The 17,199-nt window shown below is 40.0% G+C and overlaps 1 protein-coding gene across 1 annotated transcript; it reads right to left on the reverse strand.

Annotated features, from left to right (window-relative positions):
* Positions 1-683: 683 nt before the first annotated feature.
* CLDN17 (claudin 17) lies at positions 684-3,187 on the reverse strand. Its single transcript, XM_058729109.1, has one exon. It carries the CDS (start codon positions 2,955-2,957, stop codon positions 2,298-2,300), a length of 660 nt encoding a protein of 219 aa, XP_058585092.1. The 5' UTR covers positions 2,958-3,187; the 3' UTR covers positions 684-2,297.
* Between the last annotated feature and the right edge of the window lie 14,012 nt (positions 3,188-17,199).

Here is a 17,199-nt window from a genome sequence, read left to right on the forward strand (position 1 = left end):
AGCAAACAAAAGAATTCTTAGTTCCTGAAATTTTGCCCCAATTCACTGACTAATGTTATCTCTAATAGTTTTGTGATTCTACCCCATGTTACACCGTTTTTACTCTTTGATCCTCTGGCTGGCAGGATGATGTGCCTCATTTAGTCTCTGGAACCTGTCATGCGAGGGTATGTACCTCTTCTAGGGTGCCAAAAGGTAAGACAAATGATTCTATGACAACCTTTACGCATATATCGTACATGTCTTGATTTCATACTTATTTGCCTGTATATATGATCAATGATCACTTTTCAGCACACTCAAAATTTAGACCTTTCTGAATGAAGTCTGAAAAAGAAAATAAGCTTAGGAAAAGTCTAAGTAATTCTTTTTCTTGTTTTTAATTGATGTTATTTGAAGATGTTTACATATTGATATTACATATTGATATTATTTGAAGACATTTATGTGGCCTTTAACATTATGTATTACTAATTTTTTTAAATATTGTCTTATATTACCAAGGCTTGACTTGCTGAAGCCTTGCTGGTGGTTTGTAGAATGGAATGAAGGTCTGATGTCAACATCTACCCTTGAGTTATCTCTGATTTAACGTTTCAGAGATAATAGATGGTCTTTTGAAGGTAGAAATTCATTCTGAAATTGACCCCACAGTGAAACATATCAACATAATTGAAAATATGTAACAATGTTATTATTTTATTATAGTAAGGATGGACACACAATAAATATTTGGTGAACAAATTTAATCTGTTCATTGCAATTATGTACTGCAAATTAAATACATTTTTTACTATAAAATAAACATAATATTTGAAGAGTTAGAACTGGATATATAAACATTGATTGGTTCACAACATACTGGAGATATTCAGAAGCAACCCATAGGAGTGGTCTTGCCCCACAAACACTTATATACCCATTCCTCTCCGCCCCCCTCACATACTTTTAACCATATCGGCATATTAAATGTGCATGTTAAATGCATGAGGAGTAAAGAATTGAGAAAATAATATACATAATTCAAGCAAAACACGATGCCTTAACCATCCCTATTTATTTATTAGAGAATAAAATGGAGGTACTTATTTTAGCCTGACTAATTGCCTGAATCATTACCTTAATTCTTCATTTTACTTTGCGTGTGCAGACCTGAACAATGACTAAAGAATAAAACAAGGAACAGAAACCATTCCCTTCAACACCCAAACCTCAGTTCCCTAATTAGGACCGTATTTCCTCTTGATGACAGTTGAGTGTTCATACTCTTGCACTGAGGTACTTTATCAAGATAGGTACTTCTGTTTGCTTAGGCACAAATCAGAGGTTGTAGAACATATTACTTCTCATTTATAAATTATTTTCCTTTGAATATATAATTCCAGGCAAGCCTAACTGTATAAATTAGGTGCTTTAACATCATCTTCACAAATTTCCTAAGAGAAGTCAGAGCCCCTCTTTTTCCCCTGAAAGTGTCTAATTGCCAGTGCATTTGAGTTTCCTAAGGGAATAACATATCTTTTCATTGGATGGGCATTTCCATATTTTGATAAATTCAATTAAAAATCTTTATTTGAGGGGTGCCAGGGTAGCTCAGTCGGTTAAGCATCCCGCTTCAGCTCAGGTCATGATCCCACGGTTCATGGGTTCGAGCATTAGGCTCAGAGCCTGGAGCCTCCTTCAGATTCTATGTCTCCCTCTCTCTCCACCTGTCCTCTGCTCATGCTCTTTCTCTCTCTCAAAAATAAATAAACATTTAAAAATATCCGTATTTCAGATCTACTATTTTTCAGATTAACTGTTTAAAAAAGGAAAGTCCACATTTCAGCTGTTACTGTATTAGTCTAAGAAATAATGTGGAGGAAAATTAACCTAGGTTATGGTTTAGAGTATTTTTTACTGGTGTGCGTTATCAATTGCAATAAAATTTGCATTTCCTAGCAGATGCTCCATGATTGTCAAAAAACAAAACAAAACAAAACAAAACAAAAAACCAGTAGTTATCATTACACTAAGGTTGTGGACATACTCGATTTTCGACTCCACAAATTGGAACGGGGATCATTTGTGTCTCATAATAGTAAATGCATTTAATACATACGGAGTTAGAATGTCCAAAGTAAGCCATTTCTATTCCTACCACGGGTGACCGAGTACGATCTATCTATCGTTTATACTTTCCTCTCCATTGAAATGAAGCCATAAGGCCAGTTCTCGCGCCCGACGTACTTACAGCGTCTGGCAGGGCTCTATGAAAACCTCTGACTGGAATCCACAGTTGGAGCCCAAAGCAGGTGCTAGACATAGCTGGTGGAGGCCACGTTCCTCCGCTTCTCCGTGTGGGGCACGCAGTATCCCGGGGCTGGGTATCGGTGTCTCGGCTTCTTTCTGTTGCAACAGCAGAACCCGCAGAGCAAACCACCTCCGATGAAGACGATGGCGGTGCTGGCCCAGCCGAGGAAGAGGGCTGCTCCCAGTTCTCGTTTCTGCCCCACGTGGATGGCTGGGTCGTAGAAATCCCTGATGATGATGTTGGCCGTCCAGCACACAGGAATCAGAACGAAGATGCCGGTCAGGATGAAGAGGGCCCCGGAGGTCCCCAGAAGGTAGGCTTTGGCCCTCTCGTTGGAGCCCGTGCACCGGATGTGCTTCATGCCGCAGATGCCAAGAAGCAGAGCGATGAGCGAGAGAGCGACGGCGACACACATGAGGGCCCTGGCTGCCTCTAGGACAGGTGGGAGAGCCAACAAAGAGCCGTAGAACTTGCACTGCAGCCGGACCTTGGCTTGTCGGACGCAGTTCATCCAGAGCCCTTCCCAGAGCCTTTCAAAAACGATGATGTTGCTGCCAACGAAAGCCGATACCCTCCACTGGGGCAGGAGGGTTGTGGCAAGAGTCCCGACCATGCCAAGGAAGCCAAGAGCCAGACCAGCAATCTGCAGGGGATAGAATGCCATCGCCTCTGCTTTGAAGACCGATCCAGCCTGGAATGGTAGAAGCTGCTGGAGATCCAGAATGTGGAGGAGGCCTCTTTGAGTCTACAGCAGTCTCTGATGATGTTCTCCAGTGTCCCTGCCCATAATGTTTTAGTTGAAAGCAGCACCAGCGACTGAACTTGGCTTAACTAGAAGTACCTGCCTTTGTACACAAGCATTCATTTCGGTATGGATTATTTACTAGTCATATATAATTGTTTCCCAGCCAATAAGAAGGTAGCCAGAGGTGTGTCCAGAAATACTGCATTCAACTTCGGTCTTCCTTTTATTATTATTGTCTTAGCAATGTTGTAATTAAGTGTCAAAGCTTCCATTGTGGATTGCTAATTACAGAGCTGAAGACTTCCTGCTGGAAAAAATCGCTCTGAGAAAAAAGCGTAAGCATCTAAGTTAAGTCACAACTGGAGACAATGCAAAAATCTTACCAGTTCTTTGGGGAGCAATTGAAGAACACTTTGCGGTGTAGATGATCTATTACTTTTTTCTAATCTAAGCCACTCGTCTTTAATACGGTTAGTCAGTTCTGGTTTTAATAAAGACCTCTGAATCTGGAAAAATGTGTAGCAGTTAGTTTCAAGAGTTCTACTAAAACCTCTGATACTTGATAAAAAAGGAGGAGTCCTATGCAAAAAAATTCAGAATTTGGTTTATTCTTAAGATCAGAAAGAAGAACAGAGATAAGCAGTCCTTATAATTGAATTTACTGGTACTTGTTATAATATCTGTTAAGTAACACTTCCTCTCTGGTGGAATTTTTCGTATATAAACTTTGATTAGCTGGTTTTTAAAAAATTTTTTATGTTTGGGGCGCCTGGGTGGCTCAGTCGGTTAAGCATCTGACTTCGGCTCAGGTCACGATCTCACGGTCCGTGGGTTCGAGCTCCACGTCGGGCTCTGGGCTGATGGCCCAGAGCCTGGAGCCTGCTTCCAATTCTGTGTCTCCCTCTCTCTGCCCCTCCCCCATTCATGCTCTGTCTCTCTCTGTCTCAAAAATAAATAAACATTAAAAAATTTTTTTTTTAAATTTTTTATGTTTATTTATTTTTGAGACAGAGAAAGAGAATGAGCAGGAGAGGGGCAAAGAGAGAGGGAAATGCAGAATTGGAAGCAGGCTCCGAGCTCTGAGCTGTCAGCACAGAGCCCACATCAGGGCTCAAACTCGCAAGCCAGGAGATCATAACCTGAGCAGAAGTCAGATGTTTAACCGACTGAGCCACCCAGGCATTCCTAGCGGTTTTTGTTTTTGTTTTTTAATTTTTTTTAATGTTTATTTATTTTGAGAGAGAGAGAGAGAGAGACAGAGTGAGAGCCAGGAAAAGGCAGAAAGAGAGGGAGACACAGAATCCAAAACAGGCTCCAGAACCCAATGCACGGAGCCCAATGCGGGGCTCGAACCCATGAACTATGAGATCACGATCTAAGCCAAATTGGATGCTTAACCTACTGAACCACCCAGATGCCCCGATTATCTTTTTTTTTTTTTCTTCAATGGCAGCTTGAAATATATCACATTTATCAAAGCCAAAAATGTATACTCCATTTTTATGGAAGAATATAAAAGTGGCCCTTTGGATTATCTGTGCAATTACTTAAATTCAGGTAATGGAAAAGTTCTTAGAGATGGAAAGATGGAAGGTGTCTTCCAAGTTATAACAGGTTTAAGTCCCTTGTTTGCAAGATGCAGAATGTGAGATCTTCAGAGTGTGTGGCTAGGCTAGCTATGTGGTAATGATCTAGAAATTCATCCAATCTCTATCTTGCTATACTTACCTCTCTGACTGACTCAAAAGGGGGAGGGGAGAGATGTTTTCAAGTTTTTCCAGATGAATGGGACTGAACCTGAAATTTAATACTACCTGTCAGTAGTTTCACAAATTGTTTTCAAAGCAAGCAGAATTCCACTGAGACTGTTTCAAAGTTCAAGAATCAATATTTCATCCTTGAGTATCACTTCCCGGCCACTGTCCAAGGACCATGATGCTTAATGTGGGAAGCCCGGACCTTTCCCCTTTTCGTTCACATCCTACTGCAACGATTCCATCTCAAGGATGAAACCTGCTTGAAAATGAGCACACCACGCATATTCCAACTGGGAGACGTGGCAATTTGCAACAGGTCCTCCCTCTCAGTCAACCACAGCCCAAGAGCCAATGGCAGGTCCAATACCATCCAGATTTAAAGAGCCCATTAATTGCATTAGGAACTATGGAAACTTGAGTTTTTAAGATGGGTGGTCTCTCTAGCTATTATGTATCAATCATATCTCTGTTTTGTTGCTATTGCTGTATTAGTACCATTCTAGATCAACTGAGAACTCCCTCTTTAAGGAATGTGAATCATTGAGGAAACAGATAACTTCTGTGTAGTTCAGAGTTTCCTAACGCCAGCTCAGAAGGCAGGGTTTTCTCTGCCTTTGTTCAAGGTTACTGAGACACACGTTTCTTCCCACCCTGAAGGGATTTGCCAACATTATTCTGACTTGTCGCTTCCACCTTGTCTTCTGTGTTCTATTTCCTCTCCCTCATTCTATCTCACTTTAAACCCTATATTCATTTTGTCCTAGAAGTTTCCAACTTACTGTTCTTTTCTAATTGTTTGATTTTTTTTTTCTTCAGGTAAAACATCTGGTCTGTATTACAAATAAATGCGAGTGAGAGCATATGTTTACTTAGAATGTGGAGGTACATCCTGATTATAGGTATAATCTAAGAAGCATAAATAATGTAGGAACTTTTGTTTTTGGCTCCTCATAGGCAAAGCCGATTCTCAACATCAGCTTTACTTTCTTTCTTTACGTTGAAAGGGAGATATTGTTTTCCTCTCCAACTTTCTGGGAATCTTAACCCCTTCTTCCTCCTCGGGGGCTCCTGTTCCATTGATAATTCCCTCCCTTCATTGTATCTACATCCTCTTCCTCTCTCTGCGTTGTCCTTTAGAATATAAATATACTCGATTCTCTTCCATATTAAAACTTCATTTTGCCAGAAATGTGTTCCCTGCAATTTATTCACATGACTCTTGTAATCCACTTATATTTTCTACTGCTCCAACATGGAAGTTTGCTAGAAATGTGACAGACTTCCTGGGCATTCTTTTTTTTTTTTTTTTTCTTTTTTTCTTTTTTATTATTATTATTTTTTTTTGTAATTCATTCTTGACAGAGAAAGAGGGAGAGAGCATGAATCGGGGAGGAACAGAGAGACAGGGGGGATAGAGGATCTGAGGTGAGCTCCATGCTGACGACAGTGAGCCAGATGTGGGGCTCAAACTCACTAACTGTGAGATCATGGCGGCCTGAGCTAAAGTCAGATGCTCAGCCAACAGAGCCACCCAGGCACCCCCTTCCTGGGCATTCTTACTCCTGTCTTCAAATAACACTTTCATACCCTGCCTCACTGGCTTTTCTGTAGAGGCCCAAAGAAGCCATCATCTTCTAATTGAGGCGGTAAAGTGTTTATATTTTGAAGAGGGACTTGTTTCAGTCTTGGCTTCATGCCTTAGCCATCACCTGGTTCTGCACCTCCCCTTAAGCTTCCCTCCTTTCCCCCACTCCTCTTCCTTCCCTTCTTTTCCTCAGGTGTTGATCCCAAAAGTACTTCATAGTAAAAAATAATGTACCCTAATCTCCACCTCAGAGATTGCTTTGAAGGAAACCCAACTATTGATTAACAGCATATTCTAATTTATTGAAAATATTTCTTGTCTTTTGGGGCACCTAGATGCCTCAATACATACAGCAGATGACTCTTGCTCTTGGGGTTGTGAGTTTGAGCCCCATGTTGGGTGCAGAGATTACTTGAAAATAAAATCTTTAACATCAGAAAATAGTTTTGTGGTAACATTGTTGTGCTTAGTTTCATCTCAAGCTCTCTCACCCGAATCAATCCAGTGATGTCTTTTCCAGTCTCCTTGTCTCTGGTCTTAACTCTTTTCTCATCCATACTCCACTGGGGACCACACAGACGTTCCTGAATCAAATTCTGAGCAAGCTACCACCTTACTTAAATTCTTTTAAAAGTTCTCCTCTTCCTCCAGTACAAAATCCAAATCCCTTAGCATGATGCAAAAGACCCATCCTTGGACTGGCCCGTGCTCAGCTTTAAAACTTATCTTCTGGGGCGCCTGGGTAGCTCAGTTGGTTAAGCGTCCGACTTCGGCTCAGGTCATGACTTCATGGTTCATGGGCTCGAGCCCCGGTTCGTGGGTTCGAGCCCCGCGTCGGGCTCCGTGCTGACAGCTCAGACCCTGGAGCCTGCTTCTGATCCTGTGTCTCCCTCTCTCTCTTCCCTTCCCCCTCTTGCACTCCGTCTCTCTCCCTCTCTCAAAAATAAATAAAACATTAAAAATAAAAAGGCCGCCTTTTAAAAAATGAATAAATAAAAATAAATAAATAAAACTTATCTTCTGACCCTGACTCCATTCCGTGCCCTCACAGACCTTGTTTGAGTGAGAGTAGTAAATAATAAACAAGCAATTGCAAAAAAAAAAAAAAAAAAAAAAAATACCTAAGTACAATGAGACATAGCTATGGGTAAAATCAGAGTATAGAAAAAATAAGGTGCAATGAGAGTATAAACAGATGAGACCGTAATTTTAATTACGAGGTAAAGAAAAGGCTCGCTAACAAAACAATATTTAAGCTATAACCTGAAGCCTGAGTAGGAATTAGATCATCAGGTAACGGGCATCCTGGGCATGGGAGACAGTGAGTAAAAGCTCTGTGGGTGAAGACAACTTGGGGCTAATGCAGATGGAAGGCTTCGAACACAAGGGACATGGGGGCTGCAGTAAGGGGCAGACGAAGCTACCAATGCAAAGTCCAGATGTGTGGGCTCTTGTGAACAATGTTCTCTTGAGATCAGTGCAAAGCCAGTGAAAGATTTCAAGCATGGAACTGACACGATCGAGTTTGTGCTACAAGCAAAAGCAAACCCCCAAACCACAACAGATCGATATTCTGAAGGAAAGGACTGGAAAGGCGCAAAACAGAATAGGAAGAAACCAGTTAGAAGTTTATTGCGATCATCCAACTGGAAGATGAGGGAGACGGTCAGCGTACAGGAGATGCAGGAGAGTGGCTGGATTTGCACTGTGCATCGGAGTTGTAGCTGATGAGGGTGGCCGACGGCCTGGAGTTGGGAAACGAGTCACGGGTGACTGTCTCCACTGACAGGAGCGTCATCGTACCAGGGGTGCGTGTATTGAGGTGACAGACCCTTGAAGGATGAGTGACCTCTTAGAAATAGATCAAGAATTACATTTCAGACGTAGAGCCCGAGTCGGCTGGGAGCCATCCCGGTAGAGGATGTAAAGAATTAGATATTTCGCAGCTCACAGGGACAGTCTGGGCTGTACGCGTATGTAAGAATCTACAACCTCCATCCTGTCAACAAATTATGATCAGATCGCAATCAGGGAGAGCAATCTGGCCACACAGACTGCTGACTCACTCTATCGTCTTGTCGTCCTGGGACTTGTTCTGGGGTCTTAGAGAATCGAAGTTAGGTTGAGGGACTTTTGACTTCTTGTAAAAATATGTCAGAGCTTCACCTGCCGCCTCCGCTTGAAGTGAACAGGGGTGGACGTGTAACATCAGAATGAAAAACTTAGGACACTCAAAGCATCGTTGTCTGGCCTTACTTTTCTCCCTTTTCAGGAGTTACACACCTGAAAATGTTCAGGCATTCTCCTAACTTACTGTGTGTCTGTTTTGAAAGATGATGTCTTGTCCCCCTCAGTGCTCAGGGCAAGTTTTAACAAGTACAAATGAGTTGGAAAAGTTTTAACTGGATGTCTATGAGATTGATTTGAAACTACTATATGGAGGTAAATGCATGAATACACACATACAGAGACGGGCTCCTACCCTATTACTGACTCAGGAATAATGCTGTTCTTTCTACCTAAAGCACCTTCCACATTCCCCTGACCTGTGTAACCCTGCCCATCTAATAATCGTTCATTCTCCTTCAGATTTGGATCCAAATGTAGTCACAAGAGAAACCTGTTTTGAGTTGGATCATATCATTCCCCACCCCTGCCGTTGTTTTAGTCTTTCATAGAACTGCATTTTTCTCCAGAGCATTTTCCACCAATTCTCAACAAATATGCATTTCCATTTAAGTCTGTTCCCTTCTAGAGCGTAGATTCTACTCGAACAGAGACGGTGTCAAATTTGCTTACCATTAGATTCCCAGCGCCCAGCAGAGAGCCTGACGCAGAGCACGTCAGTAGTTGTCTGCTCAAGAAATATTGTTGGAATGAATAAGGAATGAATGAATGAATACAATGTTTCATTTACTTAGGCTGTCCTCTAACTTGAGGATCAATACTTAATTATATCTTCTTAAATTATAAATTCACAATTTGAATACTTCTACAGAGTTAAAGCCTGTATTCATATGATGAAATATACGAAGTCACGATTTAAACACCTCATTTGGTAGGTTTTTTTAAATAGCTTCTATTCCAGGAATGCATTTGGGAGTAATCTAAAAACCAACTAAATTAGGTTTAATACCACCAGCTAGTAGATTGAATTTAACCCATTATCTTGCATTACTACCTCAAATTTCAACTGTCTTGGGGCACCTGGGTGGCTCAGTCGGTTGAGCATCTAACTTTGGCTCAGGTCATGATCTCACAGTTCAGTTCCTGAGTTCGAGCCCCACATTGGGCTTTGCTCAGGCAGTGCGGAGCCTGCTTCGAATTCTGTCTCCCTCTCTCTCTGCCCCTCGCAGGCGTGAGCGCTCTCTTTCTCAAAAATAAATAAACATTAAAAAAAATTAAAAGAAACTCAATCGTCTTAAGGCCACTTACGTGTCAGTATTTATATGGCCCTTTGGTGTGAAACCAATCAGTGAAATCTGAGTTCACTCCAAGTAATGAAAGCCTGTATTCAGTGTATGTGGTTTTGCTTCTGCACGCAGTTGAGAATATGCTATAGAAACCTTTGGATTTATCTTCCTCTCTCCCTTTTCCTTCTCTCCTTTATTTTTTTTTCTATCTCATATGGCTGCAGAAATAATTGAAGACAACTTGCCAAAATAGAAGACAAAACAAGGAGCCTTGTGATTACTGAAAAGCAAATGAGAATTTGGGGGACAGGGTAAAACAAGAGTAGAATATAGAAGATAAAAATGCATGAAGTTTGTCCACAAAATAGGCACCACGTTTGCTAAGCCTTGGCCATGAACTTGCCTTGGAGTGTTTTAGCAGTCACGCAATGTCCATGAATAAAAAGAGAGACATGTCTTTAAGGGGTTACATAATTCTTTTTGCTTCTGACACCAGAAAGAACTTCTTTCACTGTGGAATACAATGAACAACATCCTTACAGTAAATAGAGTAGACAAATTTGCCCAGGTGTTGTTTTACAGGAGCCTAAATGATGTGGTCCAGGCATTCAGGTCTTAGACCAGTGGTTCTCAGCCCGAGTGCGCATTAGAATCACCCCGGGGGAGCTTTGAAACAATCCCAGTGCAGGGGCCCCACCCCAATCCCATTAAACCAGGAGCCTGGGGGCGGGGCTGTGGCTTCAGAATTTTTGTTTATGTTATGTTTTGTGATAGTGGCGTCAGGATTGTGAAAACACCCTCTGTCATACCAGCTTGCAGACTGTATGAGAAGCACTGCTTTAGAGTTTCTGTTTCAGTGGTTCTCGGTTTTGGCTTTTAATTAGAATCCTAGGAGAGAAGTTATTATACATATCAGGTCTCCCATCAAACCCATTAAATCAAAATAGCTCAAGAGAGGACCCAGGCATCAGTATTTTGTATGTGTCTTCGGTGAGTTGAGTCTTCAGCTGGGACTGAGAGGCGCTGATCTATATGAATGGATGGGTTGTATATCCTTAAGGTAATTTTACATTCATATTATTTCTCTCCGTAGAGCTTTTGAGACTCGAGAGTGAATCAGAGGTTATTCTCCTTGACAAGAATCTTGAGTGTAAATATTTTATATTTCTAGTTAAACTCTATCTTATGTGAGTAGGTGGTGAAAAGCTTTGAAATAAAAATGATGGATTTATTGCGCTTATCTTTCTGCAATTAGGCAATGTTATTTTTTTAAAACAGCAAGTGAGGGCATGCTTACCCATTATCATTGAAAACACCTCAACTGGACTATTTGTATAGTGCTTCTCAGCTGTGAATTATGTTCGAATACCTTTGAAGAACAAGTTTTCAAAAGCCATTTCTATCATACTATTTCGGTTATGTTCAGACATGATACAAGGTATGAAATTTTATGCTTATGGCTCTTACAAAACAACATAAAACCGAAATAATCAACAGATTAAATACAAACAAAACTGCACAACTGATAACATTTAAATTATCCGTGTTACTTTGATTTGATAGATATTATTGAATCTTTAAAACTAAATTTTGGTTAGATTTACTAGCAGAGGGTATACTTTTATAATTTGTACTCCACAAGTCATTTTCTATTTGTTGGATTTAGAGTGTGATGCGCCATGATTTGAAACATTCATTTATCACTGTCAGTTTTTTTTTTTCATTTTAACAATGAAACTGTTCTTCAATTGATCCAATATTTTGATAAGCCAAAACATCTGAGAGCCTGCTTATAAGTAAAATACCAGCAAATTAAAATGTACTGTTCTTTATTACATCTTTACTCCTATACTTACTATGAGCTATACAAAACTAGATCTGTTCATATCATCTGATACAAATATGAGAAAAGCTTAGCAAGTTCTTTCACTTGATATTGCCTGAGTGTCTCTGTGTTTTAAGGATTCAATATCTCACTAGCTAGCTTTGTGGTCTGAGCTTTACATATGTACAGTATGCCATGACTACACTTAACCTGTGCTTAAAAAAATTGTCAGTGTGCAATGTCATTTCCATGAAGGCAAACCAATGTCTCAGTTTATTATATGAGTTAACAAACTAAAGGCTAATTTTGAACTTCTTTAAATTGAGAACTCTCACATCGCAATGATATCTGTACAAACAATAAAAATAATTCGAACAGTAACTAGGTTATGCAGACCAAATATCCTTACTTTAAAATTTGGACAAGCCAGGGTTGCCTGGGTGGCTCAGTCAGGTGAGCGTCTGACTTCTGCTCAGTTCATGATCTCATGGTTTGTGGGTTCAAGCTCGGCATTGGGCTCTGTGCTGACAGCTCGGAGCCTGGAGCCTGTTTCTGATTCCGTGTCTCCCTCTCTCTCTGCCCCTCCCCCGCTCATGCTCTGTCTCTCTCTGTCTCTCAAAAATAAACAAAAATGTTAAAAAAAATTAAAATTTGAACAAGCCAACCTGAAAGAAGCCAGATACATATCACGCACATTACATGTTTAATATTTTCACTTTAAATAATTACTTGGGTCAATCATAGGGCAGAAGGCAAGTATAATCAGCATCCAGATAATCCAACATAACTAAAAACTCTCAGTGAGCAGATGTGTCCCTACATATTTTTGAGACTCTCAGGTTGCTGTGGATATCAGTTTAAAGAATACCAACATACCTTTCTGAACCTCACTTTTCTCTCCGGTTTATATGGATTAAATAAAATAATCAACATAAATTGGTTCACTTATTGTATGTAGTAAATAAGTTTTCTGTATACTAATTTTATAATCAAAATTTGATCAAAATACAGTAAAACCTTGGTTTGTGAGCATACTTCATTTCAGAAATATGCTTGTAATCCAAAGCACTTGTATATCAAAGCAAATATCAAGAACCATTGGATCAGTTGTGATCGTGTGACATTCGGAGTCATGTACTACTCGTATTGCAAGACATTGCTCATTTATCAAGTTAAAAGGTATTAGAAATGTTTGCTGGTCTTGCGGAATACTTGCAGAACAAGTTACTTGCAATCCAAGGTTTTAGTGTATATTCATTTAATGATTATTTTTTTGGGCGCCTGAGTGGCTCAGTCAGTTAAGCATCCAACTTCAGCTCAGGTCATGATCTCCCTGTTGGTGGGTTCAAGCCCCGAGTCGGACTCTGTGCTGACAGCTCAGAGCCTGGAGCCTGCTTCCGGTTCTGTATCTCCCTCTATTTCTGCCCCTCCCCCACTTGCACTCTGTCTTTCTAAATAAATGTTAAAAAAAATTTGAATAATTATTTTTATGACAGTCTTTCAGATAAACGAAATAGTCCATTTTGTTATATTTTACAAAGACCTTATTTTTTTAGAAGAGTTTCAGATTTAGAAAAATTTAAGAAGCTAATACAGAGTTTTTATTTCTCACACCTAGTTTCCCTTATTATGAGCATCATCATTGGTATGTTGGTTATATACTTGTCACCATTAATAAAGCAATATCGACTCATGATTATTATTTTTTTTTAAATTTTTTTTAACGTTTTTGAGACAGGGAGAGACAGAGCGTGAACGGGGGAGGGTCAGAGAGAGGGAGACATAGAATTTGAAACAGGCTCCAGGCTCTGAGCTGTCAGCACAGCGGGGCTCGAACTCACGGACTGTGAGATCATGACCTGAGCCGAAGTCGGCTGCTCAACCGACTGAGCCACCCAGGCGCCCCTAGACTCATGATTATTAACTGAAGTTCCTAGCTTTTTCAAATTTTCCTAGATTTTCAGATTTTCAGCTAGAATCCTTTCTCTGTTCCAAGATCCCATTCAAGATACCTCCTTACCTTTAGTTGTGATGTTTCCTTAGGCTGCACTTGGCTGTGACAGTTTCTCAAACTTGCCTCATATTTGCAGAGTGCTGCTCTGTTACTTTGTACGGTGATTTTCTACTGGAACTTCTCATGATTAGACAGGTTACAGGATTGGGGGAAGAAGATCACAGTGGCAAAGTGTCATTTCATCACATAATATCGAAAGTGCTATTTATACTATTTATGACTGTGTTGACCTTGTTCATCTGGCTGACGTAGGATTTGTCAGATTTCTCTACTGCACAGTTATTCCCACCTACTTCCCATGTTGAGCTCTTTGGAAGGAAGTCACTATACACTGCCCACAGTATAGGAATGGAGCATTTATATACACCACTTGGAATTCTTCAGCATGGGAGCTTTGTGTTTCCTCTCCCACTTATTAGTTTATTCAGTTGAAGATTTGAGATATATATTTTAAAACTTTCCCATCAGCAGTGTTTGAAAGTACTTATTACTCTGTTTATTTACCATCACTAGGTTATCATAACAAAAAAATCCAACTTAATAGGTGAAGCACAGTATTTTATGATTGTTAGACTTCACATTTCTGTGATTACTAGCGTGACTAAATTACTATGTTTCATTTATTTTCAGGATCTTAAAAAAATTTTGCCAATGATCTATTTATCTTCTTTGATCATTTTTTCTTTTGGTGGGTATGTTTTAAAAATTATTTCCACACCTGAAGAATGGCTAAAATCAACACAAGAAACAACAGGTGTTGGCAAGAATCTGGAGAAAGGGGAACCCTCCTACTCTGTTGGTAGGAACGCAAATTGGTGTGGCCACTCAGGAAAACAGTATAGAGGTTCCTCAAAAAGTTAAAAAACAGAACTACCTTATGACCCAGCAATTGCACTGTCATGTATTTTCCAAAAGAATACAAAAATACTAATTCAGAGGGATACATGCACCCCAATGTTTATAGCAGCATTACCTACCATAGACAAATTATGGAAAGAGCCCAAGTGTCCTCTGGCTGATGAATGGATAAAGATATATATTATATATACACACATACATATAATGGAGTTACTCAGCCATCAAAAAGAATGAAATCTGGCCATTTTCCATGACATGGATGGAACTGGAGAGTATTTAGCTAAGATAAATAAGTCAGAGAAAGACAAATACCATATGAGTTCACCGATATGTGGAATCTAAGAAACAACACAAATGAGCAAAGGGATAAGAAAATAGAGAGAGAGGCAATCCAAGAAACAGACTCAACTCTAAGGAACAAACTAATGGTTACGAGAGGGGAGGTGGGTAGGGGCATGGTAGAAATAGGTGTTGGGGATTAAGGGGCGCACTTGTTGTGATGGGCACTGGCTGTTGTATGGAAATATTGAATCACTATATTGTACACCTGAAGCTAATATTACACTGTATGTTAACTAACTGAAATTTGAATAAAAACTTTAAATAAATAGCTGGCAAGACCTCTAAAGGATTTACAATTTTTTCTTTGCTTATAAGGACGTAAAAATCCTAATAAACTTAAAAACGTATACAGTAATTTTATATATTAGAAATAACACTATGAAATCTGCACTTATAGTCTTGGTTGTTACCTGCCTTTAAATTTTACTTATGCTTTGCTTTGTTGTACATACTTCATACAATGTTAATATGCCACAAGTCAGTTACTATTTTCCTTTATCCTTTTATTGAAATCCTCAGTGTGCTCTTCCATAAATTATTCCAATTCCCAATAAGGTTCTGATTTTTCCAAGGAAATTTTAATATATTGATCATTAAATTAATATGAGATGAGATGAGGAATTCACTCTAAATCTTTTTTTTTCACATTTTAAAACCAGTTATATCCACATCTTTTATGGAATAAACCATTGTTTTCTCATATTTTTTAACACATGCTGGCTTTATTAATGTAGGCAGGACAATAAATGGCCCCCCAAAAATGTTCATATACTAATACTTGCCACTTATAAATATATTCAGTTATATGGAAAAGAGGAGTTAAATATATAGATGAACTTAGATAATTGCAGATGATTTTAAGATCAGAACATTATCCTGGATCACCTGGATGGGTTCATGGTAATCAAGAAGATCCTTAATTTTTTTTTTTTTTAATTTATTTTTGGGACAGAGAGAGACAGAGCATGAACGGGGGAGGGGCAGAGAGAGAGGGAGACACAGAATCGGAAACAGGCTCCAGGCTCCGAGCCATCAGCCCAGAGCCTGACGCGGGGCTCGAACTCACGCACTGCGAGATCGTGACCTGGCTGAAGTCGGACGCTTAACCGACTGCGCCACCCAGGCGCCCCTCCTTAATTTTTTTTTAATGTTTATTTATTTTTGAGAGAGAGAGAGAGAGAGAGAGAGAGAGAGAGAGAGAGAGACAGAGCACGAGCAGGGGAGGAGCAGAGAGAGAGGGAGACACAGAATTGGAAGCAGGCTCCAGGCTCTGAGCTGTCAGCACAGAGCCCGACGCAGGGCTCGAACTCACAAACTGTGAGATCATGACCTGAGCCGAAGCCGGACGCTCAATTGACTGAACCACCCAGGCACCCCTCAAGAAGATTCTTAAAAGTGGGAGGTAGAAGAAGAGTCAGAGGAATGGCAGCATGTAAAAAACAGCCAGATGTTGCTAACTCTCAAGATGGAGAGCAGAGGTCATGAACCAACTTCTAGAAGCTGGAAAAGGCAAAGAAACAGATTCTCTTTATAGAGGTTCCATAAAACACAAAACAAAACAACAACAAAAACCTCTCTAACACACCCAGTCCTGGCTTTCTACCTTGATTTTATCCAGTGGGACCCGTTTTGGACCTCTTACCTTTGGAACTGTAATGTAATAAACTTGTGAAGTGTAAACCACAAGTTTGTGGCAATTTGTTATAACAATAATAGAAAAAAATTTACAAATGTACATATTATATCAAATTGTCCTATGCGTGGCTCATCCAGTACCTTGGGTCTCCATACCTCTTCCTCTGCAGGCATACTCTCTGTGACCTAATCCAGCCTGGGGCTTGATAACATCTTCAAATTTTTATCTCCAGTTGGTGCCACTTCCTTGAACTCTGGGCTCATCCATCTAACAGCCTGTTGGGTGTTTCTCCACATTGGGGTCCAATTGATACCTCAAACATAATTGGTCCATGACCAGACTCTTGATTACCCAAATTTTCCCAAATTACTTCTTCCCTGTCTCAGTAAATATAATCTCTATAAGTCCAGTTTCATAGACCAAACACCTTCAAGGCATCCTTAACTCACCCCTTTGGTCCATATCCAACATGCCATCCATCGCGGTTCTTCATGTTTCACTTTCCAATCCCAAGTCTAACTACTTCTCACCTTCTTCACCACAAACATCATGGTCCAACCTACTACACTACTGAAATTATTTTCTAATTAGTCTTACTGCTGCCATTTTGTCTCTGTTTATTCTCCATAGATCATGTCTCCTGCTTCTTCCTATGTGTTTCCATCACACATAGAATAAAATCCAGCATCCCTACAATATATAGTCCCTAGTTCCTTCTTTGACTAAAACTC

Source organism: Neofelis nebulosa, chromosome 5, assembly GCF_028018385.1.
Source record: "Neofelis nebulosa isolate mNeoNeb1 chromosome 5, mNeoNeb1.pri, whole genome shotgun sequence".
In the NCBI taxonomy this organism is placed as follows: Eukaryota; Metazoa; Chordata; class Mammalia; order Carnivora; family Felidae; genus Neofelis; species Neofelis nebulosa.